The sequence below is a fragment of the Elephas maximus genome, chromosome 3 (assembly GCF_024166365.1).
Source record: "Elephas maximus indicus isolate mEleMax1 chromosome 3, mEleMax1 primary haplotype, whole genome shotgun sequence".
In the NCBI taxonomy this organism is placed as follows: Eukaryota; Metazoa; Chordata; class Mammalia; order Proboscidea; family Elephantidae; genus Elephas; species Elephas maximus.
Genome location: NC_064821.1, coordinates 196,562,815 through 196,580,794, shown reverse-complemented (window position 1 = coordinate 196,580,794; position 17,980 = coordinate 196,562,815). Strand labels below are relative to the sequence as shown.

The window sequence follows — 17,980 nt, the reverse complement described above, 5'->3', positions numbered from 1 at the left end:
AGATCCGCATGTGTATGGATAGATGATTTTCTATAAGGCTGACAAGACGATTCAATGGAGAAAGTATAATCTTTTCAACAGTGGTAGATTTGGATAGATGGAAAAAAATGATGACTCTCACACTGTGTGCTAAACTCAAAACGTGTCATATACTAGTTGCATGAGCTAATATACTATAAAACTTCTAGAAGAAAACATTGAATAAAATGCTCGTGACCTAGGGTTTTGCAAAAATTTCTTAAATACTATACAAAACTCATGAACTATAAGTCAAAATCAATAAACTGGACATTACCATAATTAAACAAAACTTTTTTTTTCAAAAGGCACTGGTATAAAATTAAAAACAGGTCACAACTTAGTGAAAATATTTGCATAATACATAATGTGATTAAAAAAATACTAATACCTAGGAAATATAAAGAACTCTTTCAAGTTAATAAGAAGATAAATAGTCCAATTCAAAAACTGGAAAGACAGAGATACACCCCAAACAGAATAAGCAAAAGATTTCAAAAGGCACTCAACTAAAAAGGATGTAAAGATCATCAATATACACACAAAAAGATGTTCAGCATGATTTAGTCATCAGTGAAATTCAAATTTTAATCACAGTTGGACGCCATTATGCACTACTTAATATCTGTCCAATAAATATTTGTCCAAGAGAAATGAAAAATATCTCTGTACAAACGTGTACAAAAATGTTCACCCACTCTATTCCTAAGAGCTAAAAACTGGGAAAAACCTAAGTGTTCATCAGCAGGTGACTGGATAAACAAATTGTTGTATATTTATATAATGGAATAAAAAGAATGCACTTCTATCTCACACACAACGTGGATAAATCTCAAAAGCGTGCTGAGTGAAAGAAGCTAGGAAGTAAAAAGTACGTACTATGTGATTGTATTCATATGAATTCAAGCATAGTCAAATATAGTGTTTAATGCCAGAAAGCAGACCGTTGACGGTGAAATGAGGGAACTGATTGGGAAAGGGCATGAGATAATTTTTTTGATGCTGAAAATGGTGTATATATTGATCACAATGGTGGTTAGTTGGGTGTACACATTTGGCAAAACACATCAAACCACACACTTAAAATTGGTGCTTTTAACACATATGTTATACCTCAATAAATTTGATTAAAAGATTGTCATAAAGTAAACATCTGTACTCTCATTATGTTAACACAAATTGCAGATTCCAGCAGTCTGCTGCAAGCCAATACTGAGACAGGAGGAGGTAAACAGCAAGAGGGCTTTATTGAACACCATGTTCAAGAGACAGAGGGGGCAAAGTTTCCCCTAGATTCTGTCTGCCCCAATCGGGCTACAAGAGGGTTTTATAGAGAGGGTCAGGGTTTAGAAATTTCCAGGAATGTTGATTCTTGTTTGAGGGGGACATAATGACGAAGTGACTTCTTGTAGACGTTTTGCAGGCCTCTTTACGCCATCCTGGTTTCGGTCACAAGGTGGGTCCGTGTTTTGCTCAATTATCTCCGGTCCTGATGGTATCGCTCATTGTTTTTGTCACCTCGGAGAGAAACATGGTTTAATCAGCCATAAAAATCCTGATTACCTTGTTTTTCTACAATGGAATTTGTTTTTCTACAATGGAACAATTGTGAGACAGATTCCAGAGCAAATAATCGATGTTTTCAAAGACTAAAGATTTTAATCACAGCTTATACAGCTAAACTAGAAAATATATTCTCTCTTATTTTAATACTAAAACACTACAGAAAATGTATTTTCTCTACTTCAATTAGTGCAAAACTGAGAGATGTACTGAAAGAAAAGAGACAGTAGCAGTTGGGAGTAAACTGAACTCCATGCGGTGGAATCCAGGAATTCAAAATGGCAACTCAGCAGTGATGTTTTATAGGAGAAAACTGGCTATGAAACACATTATTTGATTGGTATTTTCAAACTTAGATCATTGAAAAAACATTATTCGATTGGTAATCACAGGCTTAGGTCATCAAAAGGCATTGCTCGATTGATAGTCAATCATTTTAAGGCAAGGCTTCCTGTGCCCAGTTCTTTAAGGCAATTGGCTTAAAAGGGTATAGTCTCTTAGACTGGTTACAGTGCAGCAGTTACACAGATATGTGACAGGGAGGTGTCGCAGTGTAGTTACGTCATCATTACCGGACATTCTGCTCTTAGAACAATAGGAAAGATGGCTGCCTCTAGGGTGAAAATGGATCCGAAAACAGGGAATTGGACCCAATCCTCAACTTGGCCATTTCGGATCATAACAGGTACCTCAAATTTTTCTTTAATTCCCTTACACAAGATAAAGCATAAACAAATGAAGCAGTGAGCCTCACACGATATAAGTTAATGCTATAAAGTTTTTATAAGCAAATACAAAGGAATATTTCTTCAACCTTGGTTTAGGCAAATGTTTCTTATAGAAGACACAAGAAATATGCTATTGAGAAAATATAAATACAAGTCATAGACTTGTATTTTAACTTGGGGAGAATATTCACATTACATATCTCTTACAAACAACTTTGACCTAGTATATATAAATAACTACTAGAATTAAATAATTAAAAGAAAATCTTATTAAGTTGGGCAGAATACTAAGACAGTTTACCAAAAAGATATATGAATAGTCAACATGTACATGAAAAAATTACTCAGCATAACTAGTTATCAGGATATGCAAAATAAAACTAAATGAGATATTACTACTCCCCCTACTATAATTATTATTATTTAAAAAAAAAAAAAACTGGCAATACAAAAAGTTGGACAGGACATGAAGCAACTGGTGGTGGTATTATGTGGTACCCACTTTGGAAGCAATTTTGGCAGCATCTTATACAGTTAAATAGAAACCTACCCCGAAAACAAACCAAACCAAATCCAATTGTCAACAAGTTGTTTCCGACTCATAGCAACCCTCTAGAACAGAGTAGAACTGCCCCCATGGGGTTTCCGAGGCTGTAAAATCTTTATGCAAGCAGACTGCCACATCTTTCTCCCCTGCAGGAACTGGCCGATTCAAACCACCGATCTCTCAGTTAGCAGCCAAACACTTAACCACTGCACCACCAGGCCTCCTTACATCTACCCTATAATACAGAAATTCTACTCCTAGACATATAGGGTTGCTATGAGTCAGAATCGACTCAACCGCAGCAGGTTTGAAATACCAGAACAGAGCAAATGATATCTATATTGCAATTTGGTTATAGGAGCAAGGATGCACAAATTTTTCTTTTGGACCAGATATATGAGTCAGTTGAGAGAAAAAGCCATTCTGGAATCATTTAAAAAGGGACTTTTCCCAAGAAGTCCTCCAGGGGGGTAGTGATTCAGAAAAGCAGTGAACTTTCAAATTAGGAGACAAATTCACAAGCTGTCAGCTAGAAGTGGCTTCACCCATGTCACAAGAAATGTCATGAAGTTACCACTACAGTAATCTTCCAGAAAGCCATGAAATCGCCTCACATGAGAAAGATTAAGCATGCAACATCTGCTGAGACCTGACAACGCCATTGCCAGAGCATGACAGTGGCAGTCAAATAAGAACTTTAATGTACCTACCTCTCCCTCCCCAATTGTAATCCTTGTTGGGTCAGTCACAGAAGCTAATAGAAAGAGAAGTGTTTGCTTACAGAATTAATATAGAAGATGCCCTTGGCTCCAGTGTAAGCTTCCTGACTTAAAGACCAACAGGGGAAAACAGAAATTTTAACTTTTAATGAAATTTAGACTTTTAATTATTACAGTGCACTGGGTAATTAAGTTTAGGAATCTCCCTGAGATTCCATCTGAGAAGCTGGAGAACATTAGCTTGCAGATTGGATTTAAAGGGGGAATAAGGACAAAATAAATTGTATCTTGTACAGTCCCATTCTTTCAAGAATTAGTTATAGCTGTAACACACATGTGATAAAGAAGGGAACTACCTATGACATCTAAAACATGATATTTTGATGATGCAGTTTTAGAGACCATTTCTTTCACAACACTTTTCTGATAGCAAACTAGGCATCCTTTTGTCTGAGGCTATGTACCAGGGGTTTTGGTAATAGAGTGATAATGGTGTACATCATTGTTACCAGTATGTCCTTGTTGAAGACACAGCTTCTGCAGCTAAAGTGGTTACAGAGCCATAGAGAGGGTGGCTGCACTTCCCTGTCTCCAAACTTTCACTCTTAAGATGTACACTTATTAACCATAGCCCCAGTTTTCATGGGCTGTGATGGTCTACCCATTAATAGTCATAATTCTGAAACAACATATTTGTTTGCTCTAGCATGGGTTGGCCACATAGTCCTAAGTCTAAAAATTGTGGAAGATTTGATCTAGTTGTCTCTAGAAACAAAATTTCCTTACTAAAGAACACTCACATAATCACACTCACCCAGTTGTTTCTTACCTAGATGTTAACAGGTCATAGGCAAAGACAAAACTCCATGTTGCCTCTTAGATGGTCTTGGAAACTTTTTCTGTAAAATGTCAGTGTAAATATTTGGAATTTTGTAAGTCAAGAATTAAATCTGAGGATACTATGTGGTTGTTATTAGTTGCTGTCAAGTTGACTTTGACTCATGCTACCCCTATATATAACAGAACAAAATATTACCCCATCCTGAACCATCCTCATAATCACTTAGACAGTAATATAGCAAGGGGAAAAAAAAAAAAAAAAGCTCCTACCTCACATTACTCTTTTTGCCTGGAGTGGGCTGTCCTGGAAAGTTGTATGCTTTTCACTTAATTGCCAGCTTCTGCAGTTGTCAAGTCGTTTTCAATTCACAGGAACCCAACAGAACGAAACACTGCCTGATCCTGCACCGTCTTCACAATTATTGCTATGTTTGAGCCCATTGTTCCAGCCATCCTGTTGAGGGTCTTTCTCTTTTTCGCTGACCTTCTACTTTACCAAGCATGATGTCCTTCTCCACTTCTGAGACATTATAAAATAAAAAGCAACCACCCAAAAGGAAGGAGACAGGCAATTTGGTCAGACTGGGAGGATGTGAGGTAGTTTTTGGGGTTTTTTTTTTTTTTTAATTGTAGCAAAATGTGTATAATATAAATTTGCCATTTTAACCATTTTAAGTGTACAATTCAGTGGCATTAGTTACATTCACAACGTTGTGCAGACATCACCAGGAAAAGTGGTACTCTCTTCTTAGCAGACATTAGCATGGTACATCATGATCCACTGATTCTCAAACTTGAGGATACATCCTCATCACTTGGAGGGCTTATCGGACACAAGTTACTAAGCCCCACCGCTAGGGATTCTGACTCTGCAGTGGGACTCGAAAATTTGCGTTTCTAACAAATTCCTAGGACACACTGATAATGTTGGTTTGAGTTTTACACTTTGAGAACCATGGCCATAATAAACGTCTATCAAATGATTTTGGTCTTGGATGCTACTCTTGGGAAAATCTCCCATAACTCTGAGGATTTTATGAAGAACTTTGAAAAATGCTGGCTTGTTTGGTGTAGGTCAGTGGTTTTCAAAGACCAGTTCACGTTTTCCATTTTTTTTTAATAATTTTTATTGTGCTTTAAGTGAAAGTTTACAAATCAAGTCAGTCTGTCACATATAAGCTTATATACACCTCATTCCATACTCCCACTTACTCTCCCCCTAATGGGGCAGCCTGCTCCCTCCTTCCAGTCTCTCCTTTCATGACAATTTTGCCAGTTTCTAACCCTCTCTACCCTCCTGTCTCCCTTCCAGACAGGAGATGCCAACACAGTCTCAAGTGTCCACCTGATACAAGTAGCTCACTGTTCGTCAGCATCTCTCTCCAACCCATTGTCCAGTCCCTTCCATGTCTGATGAGTTGTCTTCGGGAATGGTTCCTGTCCTGGGCCAACAGAAGGTTTGGGGACCATGACTGCCAGGATTCCTCTAGTCTCAGTCAGACCATTAAGTCTGGTCTTTTTATGAGAATTTAGGGTCTGCATCCCACTGATCTCCGCTCCTTCAGGGGTTCTCTGTTGTGCTCCCTGTCAGGACAGTCATCACTTCTGGCCGGGAACCATCTAGTTCTTCTGGTCTCAGGATGATGTAAGTCTCTGGTTCATGTGGCCCTTTCTGTCTCTTGGGCTCGTAGTTATCGTGTGACCTTGGTGTTCTTCATTCTCCTTTTATCCAGATGGGTTGAGACCAATTGATGTATCTTAGATGGCCACTTGTTAGCATTTAAGACCCCAAACGCCACATTTCAAAGTGGGATGCAGAATGTTTTCATAATAGAATTATTTTGCCAATTGACTTAGAACTCCCCTTAAGCCATAGTCCCCAAACCCCCGCCCTTGCTCCACTGACCTTTGAAGCATTCAGTTTATCCCGGAAACTTCTTTGCTTTTGGTCCAGTCCAGATGAGCTGACCTTCCGTGTATTGAGTATTGTCCTTCCCTTCACCTAAAGTAGTTCTTATCTACTAACTAATCAGTAAATAACCCTCTCCCACCCTCCCTCCCTCCCCGCCTCGTAACCACAAAAGTATGTGTTCTTCTCAGTTTATACTGCTTTTCAAGATCTTATAATAGTGGTCTTATACAATATTTGTCCTTTTGCATCTGACTAATCTCACTCAGCATAATGCCTTCCAGGTTCCTCCATGTTATGAAATGTTTCACAGATTCGTCACTGTTCTTTATCGATGCGTAGTATTCCATTGTGTGAATATACCACAATTTATTTACCCATTCATCTGTTGATGGACACCTTGGTTGCTTCCAGCTTTTTGCTATTGTAAACAGTGCTGCAATAAACATGGGTGTGCATATATCTCTTCGTGTAAAGGCTCTTATTTCTCTAGGGTATATTCCGAGGAGTGGGATTTCTGGGTTGTATATATATATTTTTTATGGTAGTTCTATTTCTAACTTTTTAAGAAAATGCCAGATAGATTTCCAAAGTGGTTGTACCATTTTACATTCCCACCAGCAGTGTATAAGAGTTCTAATCTCTCTGCAGCCTCTCCAACATTTATTATTTTGTGTTTTTTGGATTAATGCCAGCCTTGTTGGAGTGAGATGGAATCTCATCGTAATTTTAATTTGCATTTCTCTAATGGCTAATGATCAAGAGCATTTTCTCATGTATCTGTTAGCTGCCTGAGTATCTTCTTTAGTGAAGTGTGTGTTCATACCTTTTGCCCACTTTTTTTATTGGGTTGTCTGTCTTTTTGTGGTTGAGTTTTGACAGAATCATATAGATTTTAGAGATCAGGAACTGGTCGGAGATGTTATAGCTGAAAATTTTTTCCCAATCTGTAGGTGGTCTTTTAACTCTTTTGGTGAAGTCTTTAGATGAGCAAAGGTGTTTGACTTTTAGGAGCTCCCAGGTATCTGGTTTCTCTTCGTCATTTTTGGTAATGTTTTGTATTCTGCTTATGCCTTGTATTAGGGCTCCTAACGTTGTCCCTATTTTTTCTTCAATGATCTTTATCATTTTAGTCTTTATGGTTTAGGTCTTTGATCCACTTGGAGTTAGGTTTTGTGCATGGTGTGAGGTATGGGTCCTGTTTCATTTTTTTGCAAATGGATATCCAGTTATGCCAGCACCATTTGTTAAAAAGACTTTCTTTTCCCCAATTAACTGACACTGGGCCTTTGTCAAATATCAGCTGCTCATGTGTGGATGGATTTATATCTAGGTTCTCAATTCTGTTCCATTGGTCTATGTGCCTGTTGTTGTACCAGTACCAGGCTGTTTTGACTACTGTGGCTGTATAATATGTTCTAAAATCAGGTAGAGTGAGGCCTCCCACTCTCCTCTTCTTTTTCAGTAATGCTTTACTTATCCAGGGCTTCTTTCCCTTCCATATGAAGTTGGTGATTTGTTTCTCCACCACATTAAAAAATGTCATTGGAATTTGGATTGGAAGTGCATTGTATGTATAGATGGCTTTTGGTAGAATAGACATTTTTACTATGTTAAGTCTTCCTATCCATGAGCAAGGTATATTTTTCCACTTATGTAGGTCCCTTTTAGTTTCTTGCACTAGTACTTTGTAGTTTTCTTTGTATAGGTCTTCTATACCTTTGGTAAGATTTATTCCTAAGTATTTTGTCTTCTTGAGGGCTACTGCAAATGGTATTGATTTGATGATTTCCTCTTTGATGTTCTTTTTGTTGATGTAGAGGAATCCAAGTGATTTTTGTATGTTTATCTTATAACCTGAGAGTCTGCCAAACTCTTCTATTAGTTTCAGTAGTTTTCCGCAGGATTCCTTAGGGTTTTCTGTGTATAAGATCATGTATCTGCAAATAGAGGTAATTTTACTGCCTCCTGGCCAAGCCAGATGCCCTTTATTTCTTTGTCTAGCCTAATTGCTCTGGCTAGGACCTCTACCACAATGTTGAATAAGAGCAGTGATAAAGGGCATCCTTGTCTGGTTCCCATTCTCAAGGGAAACGCTTTCAGGCTCTCTCTATTTAGAGTGATATTAGCTATTGGCTTTGTATTGATGCCCTTTATCATGCTGAGGAATTTTCCTTCAATTCCTATTTTGCTGTGAGTTTTTATTATAAATGGGTGTTGGACTTTGTCAAGTGCCTTTTCTGCATCAATCGATAAGATCATGTGGTTTTTGTCTTTTGTTTTATTTATATGGTGGATTACAGTAATGGTTTTTCTAATATTAAACCAGCCTTGCATACCTGGTATAAATTCCACTTGGTTGTGGTGGATTATTTTTTTGATATATTGTTGAATTCTATTGGCTAGAATTTTGTTGAGAATTTTTGCACCTATGTTCATGAGGGATATAGGTCTGTAATTTTCTTTTTTTGTGATGTCTTTACCTGGTTTTGGTATCAGGGATATGGTGGCTTCATAGAATGAGTTAGGTAGTATTCCATTATTTTCTATGCTTTGAAATACCTTTGGTAGTAGTGGCGTTAACTCTCCTCTGAAGGTTTGGTAGAACTCTGCAGTAAAGCCGTCCGGGCCAGGGCTTTTTTTGTTGGGAGTTTTTTGATTACTGTTTCAATCTCTTTTTTTGTTATGGGTCTATTTAGTTGTTCTACTTCTGATTGTGTTAGTTTAGGTAGGTAGTGTTTTCCTAGGAATTCATCCATTTCTTCTAGATTTGCAAATTTGTTAGAGTACAATTTTTCATAATAATCTGGTATGATTCTTGTAATTTCAGTCGGGTCTGTTGTAATGTGGCCCATCTCGTTTCTTATTCAGGTTATTTGTTTCCTTTCCTGTATTTCTTTAGTCAGTCTGGCCAAAGGTTTATCAATTTTGTTAATTTTTTCAAAGAATCAGCTTTTGGCTTTGTTAATTCTTTCAATTGTTTTTCTGTTCTCTAATTCTTTTAGTTCAGCTCTAATTTTTATTATTTGTTTTCTTCTGGTGCCTGATGGATTCTTTTGTTGCTCACTTTCTTTTTGTTCAAGTTGTAGGGACAGTTCTCTGATTTTGGCTCTTTCTTCTTTTTGTACGTGTGCATTTATCGATATAAATTGACCTTTGAGCACTGCTTTTGCTGTGTCCCAGAGGTTTTGATAGGAAGTGTTTTCATTCTCGTTGCGTTCTATGAGTTTTTTTTATTAGCCTCGTAATGTCTTCTATAACCCAGTCTTTTTTCAGCAGGCTATTGTTCAGTTTCCAAATATTTGATTTCTTTTCCCTAATTTTTCTGTTATTGATTTCCACTTTTATGGCCTTGTGGTCTGAGAAGATGCTTTGTAATATTTCGATGTTTTGGAGTCTGCAAAGGTTTGTTTTATGACCTAAGGTGTGGCCTATTCTGGAGAATGTTCCATGTGTGCTAGAAAAAAAAAGTATGCTTTGCAGCAGTTGGGTGGAGTGTTCTGCATAAGTCTATGAGGTCAAATTGGTTGATTGTAGCAATTAGGTCTTCCATGTCTCTATTGAGCTTCTTAATGGAAGTCCCATCCTTCTCCGAAAGTGGTGTGTTGAAGTCTCCTACTATAACTGTGGAGGCGTCTATCTCACTTTTCGGTTCTCTTAAAGTTTGTTTTATGTATCTTGCAGCCCTGTCATTGGGTGCATAAATATTTAATATGGTTATATCTTCCTGGTCAATTGTCCCTTTGATCATTATGTAGTGTCCTTCTTTAACTTTTGTGGTGGATTTAACTTTGAAGTCTATTTTGTCAGAAATTAATATTGCTACTCCTGCTCTTTTTTGCTTGTTGTTTGCTTGATATATTTTTTCCATCCTTTGAGTTTTAGTTTGTTTGTGTCTCTAAGTCTAAGGTGTGTCTCTTATAGGCAGCATATAGGCGGATCGTGTTTCTTTATCCAGTCTGAGACTCTCTGTCTCTTTATCGGTGCATTTAGTCCATTTACATTCAGTGTAATTATAGATAAGAATGTGTTCAGTGCCGTCGTTTTGATGCCTTTTTGTGTGTGTTGTTGACAATTTCATTTTTCCACTTACTTTTTTGTGCTGAGATGTTTTTCTTCGTAAATTGTGTCTTACTCATTTTCATAGCAGTTGACTTTATGTTTGCTGAGTCATTATGTTTTTCTTGGTTTTTATTTTGAGTTATGGAGTTGTTATACCTCTTTGTGGTTACCTTAATATGTACCCCTATTTTCTATGTAAAAGCATGACTTGTATTGTCCTATATCGCCTTGTTTCCCTCTCCATATGGCAGTTCTTTGCCACTTGTATTTAGTCCCTCTTTTTGATTATTATGATCTTTTACATATTGACTTCAATGATTCCCTGTTTTGAGCGTTTTTTTCTTTTTAAAATTAATCATAATTTGTTTTTATGATTTCCCTATTTGAGTTGATATCAGGATGTTCTGTTCTGTGACCCTGTGTTGTGCTGGTATCTGATATTATTGGTTTTCTGACCAAACAATATCGTTTAGTATTTCTTGTAGCTTTGGTTTGGTGTTTGCAAATTCTCTAAGCTTGTGTTTATCTGTAAATGTTTTAATTTCGCCTTCATATTTGAGAGAGAGTTTTGCTGGATATATGATCCTTGGCTGGCAGTTTTTCTCCTTCAGTGCTCTATATATGTCATCCCATTGCCTTCTTGTCTGCATGGTTTCTGCTGAGTAGTCTGAACTTATTCTTATTGATTCTCCTTTGTAGGTGACCTTTCTTTTATCCCTGGCTGCTTTTAAAATTTTCTCTTTATCTTTGGTTTTGGCAAGTTTGATGAGACTATGTCTTGTTGATTTTCTTTTTGGATCAATCTTAAATGGGGTTCGATGAGCATCTTGGATAGATATCCTTTCATCTTTCATGATGTCAGGGAAGTTTTCTGCCAACAGATCTTCAACTATTCTCTCTGTATTTTCTGTTATCCCTCCCTGTTCTGGGAGTCCAATCTCACGCAAGTTATTCTTCTTGACAGAATCCCACATGATTCTTAGGGTTTCTTCATTTTTTTAATTCTTATATCTGATTTTTTTTCAGCTATATTGGTGTCAATTCTCTTGTCCTCCAGATCCCCCACCCTGCATTCCAATTGCTCAATTCTGCTCCTCTGACTTTCTACTCAGTTGTTTAATTCTGTAATTTTACTGTTAATCTTTTGGATTTCTGAATGCTGTCTCTCTATGGACTCTTGCAGCTTATTAATTTTTCCACTATGTTCTTGAATAATCTTTTTGAGTTCTTCAACTGCTTTATCAGTGTGTTCCTTGGCTTTTTCTATAGATTGCCTTATGTCATTTCTGAGGTCATTCCTGATGTCTTGAAGCATTCTGTAAATTAGTGTTTTATATTCTGCATCTGGCAATTCCAGGATCATATCTTCATTTGGGAAAGATTTTGATTCTTTAGTTTGGGGAGTTGTAGAAGCAATCATGGTCTGCTTCTTTATGTGGTTTGATATCGACTGCTGTCTCCAAGCCATCTCTAAGATATTGTAGTGATTTATTTTATATTTGCTCACTGAGTCTTGTTTTGTTTTCTTTCAATATACATAGATGGGCTACTAGATTGCACTGTCTTGATTGTTTTAGCCCTTGAATCACTTATATCCTATTACCAGCTGGTTTGGGCTATTACCAGATATATAAGCCTAAGAGTCCGTTCACTATTCTTGAATAGAAACTGATTTTGGGTCATCAAGTGTGTGGTGTAGACTGTCACCTATCCACCTAGAAAAGTAGTGGTGCTAGTTGTGTGCACCAGATTCTAGTAGCAGCAGGGTTTCACATTCCGGGGGTGTAGGGGGTGTAGGATGCTGACAGGCTTCCCCCAAGTGCCAGTGAGGTAGGTGTGTCTCTATTCCTAAAGCACTTTGGTGGGTGGGCTCTGCAGCTGTGCCTTAGGCCCCCAGTGCAAGTACCTCTACAGATTGGTAGGTATCACCCTCCTTAGACCCCTAAGGCAGGAGGCTAGGTGGTCTGGGGGGAGCTTCAGCCCTCAGTTCCCTGTTGTGGGTCAGTGAGGGCTCTGTTGAATACACAGAAATATCAGACCTGGGAAACTTCTCTTTCCAGTAATCCGCTAAAACAACTACAGTCAGATCCCTATCAGAAATGCCTTTGCATTATAATAGCCACCTTGTTCCCTGTAGAGATGAAAGCCCAAGACTGTGGATCACATATGTTTGGCTGGTGCTGGTTCTGTGTTTTTAGTCCAGTTAGGGAAGGATTTTTGGTCCCTGGGTTTTTTGTAGCTGCTTCTCTCAGGCCAGGAGAATGGGTTAGGAAAAGTTCAAAAAAAAAAAAAAAAAAACCACAGTGTACTTCACTCTCTGGCTCAGGAAATTCCAATGTTAATGAAGCCGCCTGGGAAGGGGTGGGGAGGTTTTAGATAAATAGGAGAGAGTAGTACCCCAGAATATAGACAAAGTTACTTATCTTTCTTGGGATGACTGTTTTATCTGAGATTCCCGAGGGGCATATTGACTGTGTGTGCTGGCTGGGTAGAGATTGCCTCCAAGGGTCAGGCCCGTGTCCTGTGCTTGTGCTGTCTCAGAAGCCGTGGTCAGTTCCTCCGCTCCCAGTCCAAAGCTCAGCGCCAAGGTTCCCCAGCTGTGATGCCGCACTCCAGGCTCCAGAACCAGTCGCTGCCTCCTGGTGACTTCTCCTCCTGTCAGCCGCATTGCTGCGCTGCCTGCGTGCACTGGCTGGGCTTCCCCCGAGGGCACTTCTGGGGGCTAGGGCTGCGTCCGGTGTTTGTGCCATCTCAGGATGCCATGCTCAGCTCCCCTGTGCCCAGTCCAAAGCCTGGCGCCAAGGTTTCCTGAATGGGACGCTGGCTCCAGGCTCTGAAAACAGTTGCTGCTTCCCCGTGGTTGTTTGTTCTCAGTCTCTGTCACTCAGGTCAACTCTTTAGATCTGTGTTTAATGGTCAGGGTTTGTAGATTGTCATGTATGTGATTGATTCGCTTGTTTTTCCAAGTCTTTGTTGCAAGATGGATCCAAGGTAGCTTCTACCTAGTCAGCCATCTTGGCCCCGCCTCCTCCATTTTTTTTAATGATTAATTTCTACTACATTTTACTGAAGTATTGGCCTGTGATGAAATGGAAAATTAAACCTGGTCCTTCACTGCAGATGCTTTGCAAAGCATTAAGAGGCTATGTGTTCTTTAGAAGATGTTAAATCATCCCTACCCATCAGTGCATTTGGGATGGCCTAACATAAAGAAATGTCCAGATCTGGAGTTCTTTGCTGTGAGTTGGTTTCCTTTCATTGGCTTACCCGGCCCCTATAAAGGTGTATTTTTTCAGCTTTCTCTCTTTGGCTTAGAACGACTTCAGTAATCCATTTTCATGCTTCTGTAATTGGTTTGATATTTTCCATCTGCTCTTCTCTCTCATTTGCCTTTTTTTAAGAGTGTGTTTATGTTTTTTATTCCCCGCTATCATTTTAGTGAGTTTATAGTTACAACATACATTAAACCCCCCCAAAAAATATATTTAATATATTTTTTAAAAATTAGTTCCAAACAAAATTAATTTACTGATGCTTTTAGAATGTAATGAAAAGGAAATAAGCACAAATGCAGGGAATCATTTTAATGAAACATGATGGATCTATGACAGGTCACATACACATAAAACAAATGATGATATATGTCATGGATTGAATTATGTCCCCCCAAAAATGCATGTATCAACTTGGTTAGGCCATGATTCCCAACTGTGAATGGATAGAGTTATGACAGCAGCAGAGGACCAGCACTGCAGAGAACCTGCAGTGGCAGAGAAGCAGCAGCAACAGAGAACTAGCAGCAGCAGAACCTGTAGACCAGTGGTAGACGGCACTATAGCTGACCCACGGAGTTAGAGAGCTGAGTGCCTGTGTGCAGGAGGCTTCCCGGTGGAGCGGGGTACCTCCAGGCACTTACCAGTGGAGCCACTGAGCTTTGAAACACTTGCCCCAGCAGGGCAGATGTGGGCGTGAGGCCCAAGGAGCTGAGAGGCCAGGAAGCCAGGAAACAGAAACTGAAGAGACAAAGAACACAAAAAGCTGAGCTTGCCTCAGTCTCAAAAGGTATGGCCATGACCTCAGGGGTTTCAAACGGTGGAGCTATGGCCTCTGGTGTTTCTAAGGGTGGAGTTGCCACTCAGATGGAAGAGGAGAATGGTGCACCTAAAGCTGAGGGAGCAGAGTTGCTGTCCCAGTGGGCCTGGAAGGCAGAGCTGAAGCCCAAGGCCAAGGGGCCTCCACTCAGGATCTGGAGACTATGGCCAATACCTAGAGTCTGGAGGGCAGAGTGATTGTGTAAGTTGTCTCAGAGAACAGGGAATTATTTTAAAAGCTTTGAGGGCTAACTTGCTTGTTGCCTGTTTGCCTTCTTTTCCTCCAGTTTCTCCCATTTGTAATGGAAATATCTAGCTTGTGCCTGTTCTGCCATTGTACCTTTGGAAGCAAATAACTTGTATTCTAGATTTCACAGATGAAGAGGAATTTTTAGATTTTGGACTTGGAGTTAAGACTTTTGCTATGATATAATGGGGTGAATATGTTTTGCATGTTGTAGGGATGTGATTTTTTTGGAGGCCAAAGTGTGGAATGCCATGGATTGAATTATGTCCCCAAAAAATGTGTGTATCAACTTAGTTAGGCCATGATTCTCAGTATTGTGTGGTTGTCCTCCCTTGTGTGATTCTAATTGTATGTTGAGAGTATTAGGGTGATCCAAGGTAAAGGGCGTTTCCATAGGGCATGGCCTGCACCACCTTTTCTCTCTCAAGGTAAAAGGAAAGGGAAACAAGCAGAGAGTTGGGGACCTCATACCACCAAGAATGCAGCACTGGGAGTAGAGCGCATCCTTTGGACCTGGGGCCCCTGTGCCTGGGAAGATCCTCAACCACAGGAAGATTGAGGACAAGGACCTTCCTCCAGAGCCAACAGACAGAAAAAAATCTTCCCCTGGAGCTGACACCTTGAATTCGGTCTTTTAGCCTGCTTTACTGTGAGGAAATAAATTTCTCTGTGTTAAAGCCATCCACTTGTGGAATTTCTGTTATAGCAGCACTAGATGACTAAGACAATATTGTATACTAAAATAGTTTTCATAATACAATTAAGATAATATCTATAATATATTAAAATTTTAATCTAAATGAAAGTGCCTCACCATATTAAGTGACCAGACATAATGCAGAAGAAACCACAAAAAAATTCAATACCTTAAAAAAAAAATAATAGAACTTACATGAATCACATTCTCAAACTAACACAAAACAAAGCTAGAAATGCATAATAGAAGTTTTTTTTGTTTTTTTTTTTTTAAGTATCAGCAAGGAAATGTGTATAATAATTACCTTATTCCTTAAAAAAAAAAAAAAAGCTCAATAAATGACTATTGCTTGCCTATTAGGAAAAAATGAGAGCAGAATAATGTAATGGATGTTCTCAAAACTGTACTTATACAGACTTGCAGTGTCTTAAATGCCTTCACTATTTGACTAGTAAGAATAAAAACTTCAAAAACAAATCACTGTAAGATCAAAAAATAGCAGACAAATATAGCAACAAAGGTGGTAGTACTTTAAAAATAGAACATTATTTATAATTGTATACATTTCAATTCAAAAATAAAATTAATAAGAAAGAGTACAATTACATTTTACCATGAAAAAGGAGGTCACATATTAAATATGAGCTTCAGTTTTATGCATTATTATTTTAAAATAACATTGATAAGCTGCAGCATATCTAGAAAACTGCTCCCAAGAATGTGAGGTGTCTAAAATTTAGATCGGGTTGTACAACAATCGTCTTGCACTTTGTGTGGCTTCACATTTTACCCATGTTTTCTTTTATTTTATCCATTTGGTTCAAATTAAAACCCTATGAAATAGGAAAGAAAAATTATGTCACTCTTCTGTATAATCAAATCCTTGTTTCTGTACAAAGAATGTAGCAGTCTCAACATCATGTCCTAGCCAGAGTCTAATCTGAAATCTTCTAGTTACAAATATAGTGACCTTTTTTCCTCCAACAGGTCACACTGTTAGATGTAAGCCACCTTCAGGTTAGGGAACCTCATTTTAGGCTGGGCATAATCCTAAGCAAAGACCATGATCAATGGAGATTGATGGTAAACAAGCCAAAGGACAAAAGATGATGGTTTTTAAAACCCTCTTGAGAACTATACATCTAGAGAAATAGGAGGAGGGTGTGGAGAGTGATGATTCATTACCAGTTACTCTGATTCTTTACAACCACCCAGAGAAGAAAATATTATTATCCCTACTTCACATACAAAAACATTAAGGCCTCACAATGTCAGACATCCAAAACCACACAGTTATACAGTTAAGTAGAACAGACAGTCTTAGGGCTTAAAAAAAAAAGAAGTGTTCCATTTTTGATTGTCACAGACGTGTATGTACACTTTTAAAATATTCTCATTATAAACTCTTAGGAAAAAAAAAAACAGCCTTCCCAATCATTTTCCTAATAGCCATCTGGACATCTTTGTTCCTGAGGCTGTATACCATGGGGTTCAACAGCGGGGTGATAATGGTATAGGTCACTGTCACCAGCCTATCCTTGCCTGATGTATGTTTGGCTGAGGGCCTCAGGTAGACAGAGGAAGCACAGCCATAGTGGACAATAACCACAGTGAGATGGGAGGCACAGGTGGAGAAGGCTTTTCGCTTGCCTTCAGCGGATGGGATCTTCAGGATGGTGCGGACAATGAAGCCATAGGAGATGCAGATGAAGAGCAAGGGCACAAGAAGCACAAGGGCCCCACCAATAAAGATGACCAGTTCATTAACGTGAGCATTGGCACAGGCAAGGCGAATGACAGGGGAAATATCACAAAAGTAGTGGTCAACTTTGTTGGGGCCACAGAAAGGGAGGCTAAACACCACAGTTGTTCCTACCAGAGATGTCAGGAAGCCACAAATAATAGTAATTACTGCCAATTGTCCACATACCCTCCGGCTCATGAGAATGGGGTAGCGCAATGGCTGGCAGATGGCAGCATAGCGATCATAACCCATCACTCCCAGAAGAAGGCAATTGGTGACAGCAAAACCAAGGAAGAAGTACATCTGGGTGGCACAACTCATAAAGGAGAGTGTCCTGAGTACAGAGAGCAAGTTGATGAGCATCTTGGGCAGGATTACAATTGTGTATAAGGTCTCAGAGACAGAAAGGACACACAGAAAGAAGTACATAGGAGTGTGCAGGCTGTGATCTAGGCAGATAACTGAGATAATGGTGATGTTTCCACTCAGAATGATCATATAGAGGGAGAGAAAAACCACAAAGAGGACAAGCTGCAATTCCCCAAGGCTGGAGAAACCCATCAATAGGAACTCGGTGACAAAGGAGGAATTGGCCATGGAGGACTGATCCCATGGAGTAAAGTCAGTATGATCAGGTTCAAAGACCTTTGGACCTGAAGAACCAGGAATAATTACCGCTCTTAAAGTAGGGAGTGCCAGTCTAGTTTGAATTAGAAACAATAACAATGGGAGAGAGAAAAAAAAAAAATATTGTGAATGAACAAGAAATTGTTCTAAATTGATATGCTATTTTTCTACAAATGATTTTAGCAATG

At 38.9% G+C, this 17,980-nt stretch overlaps 1 protein-coding gene across 1 annotated transcript; it reads right to left on the bottom strand.

The window, feature by feature from the left end:
• Positions 1-2,138: 2,138 nt before the first annotated feature.
• LOC126071504 (olfactory receptor 10R2-like) lies at positions 2,139-17,762 on the bottom strand. Its single transcript, XM_049875691.1, has 2 exons — positions 16,845-17,762; positions 2,139-2,291 (listed from the first exon to the last, which is right to left on the bottom strand). The coding sequence occupies exons 1-2, from the start codon at positions 17,760-17,762 to the stop codon at positions 2,139-2,141; spliced, it is 1,071 nt and encodes a 356-aa protein (XP_049731648.1).
• Positions 17,763-17,980: the final 218 nt, after the last annotated feature.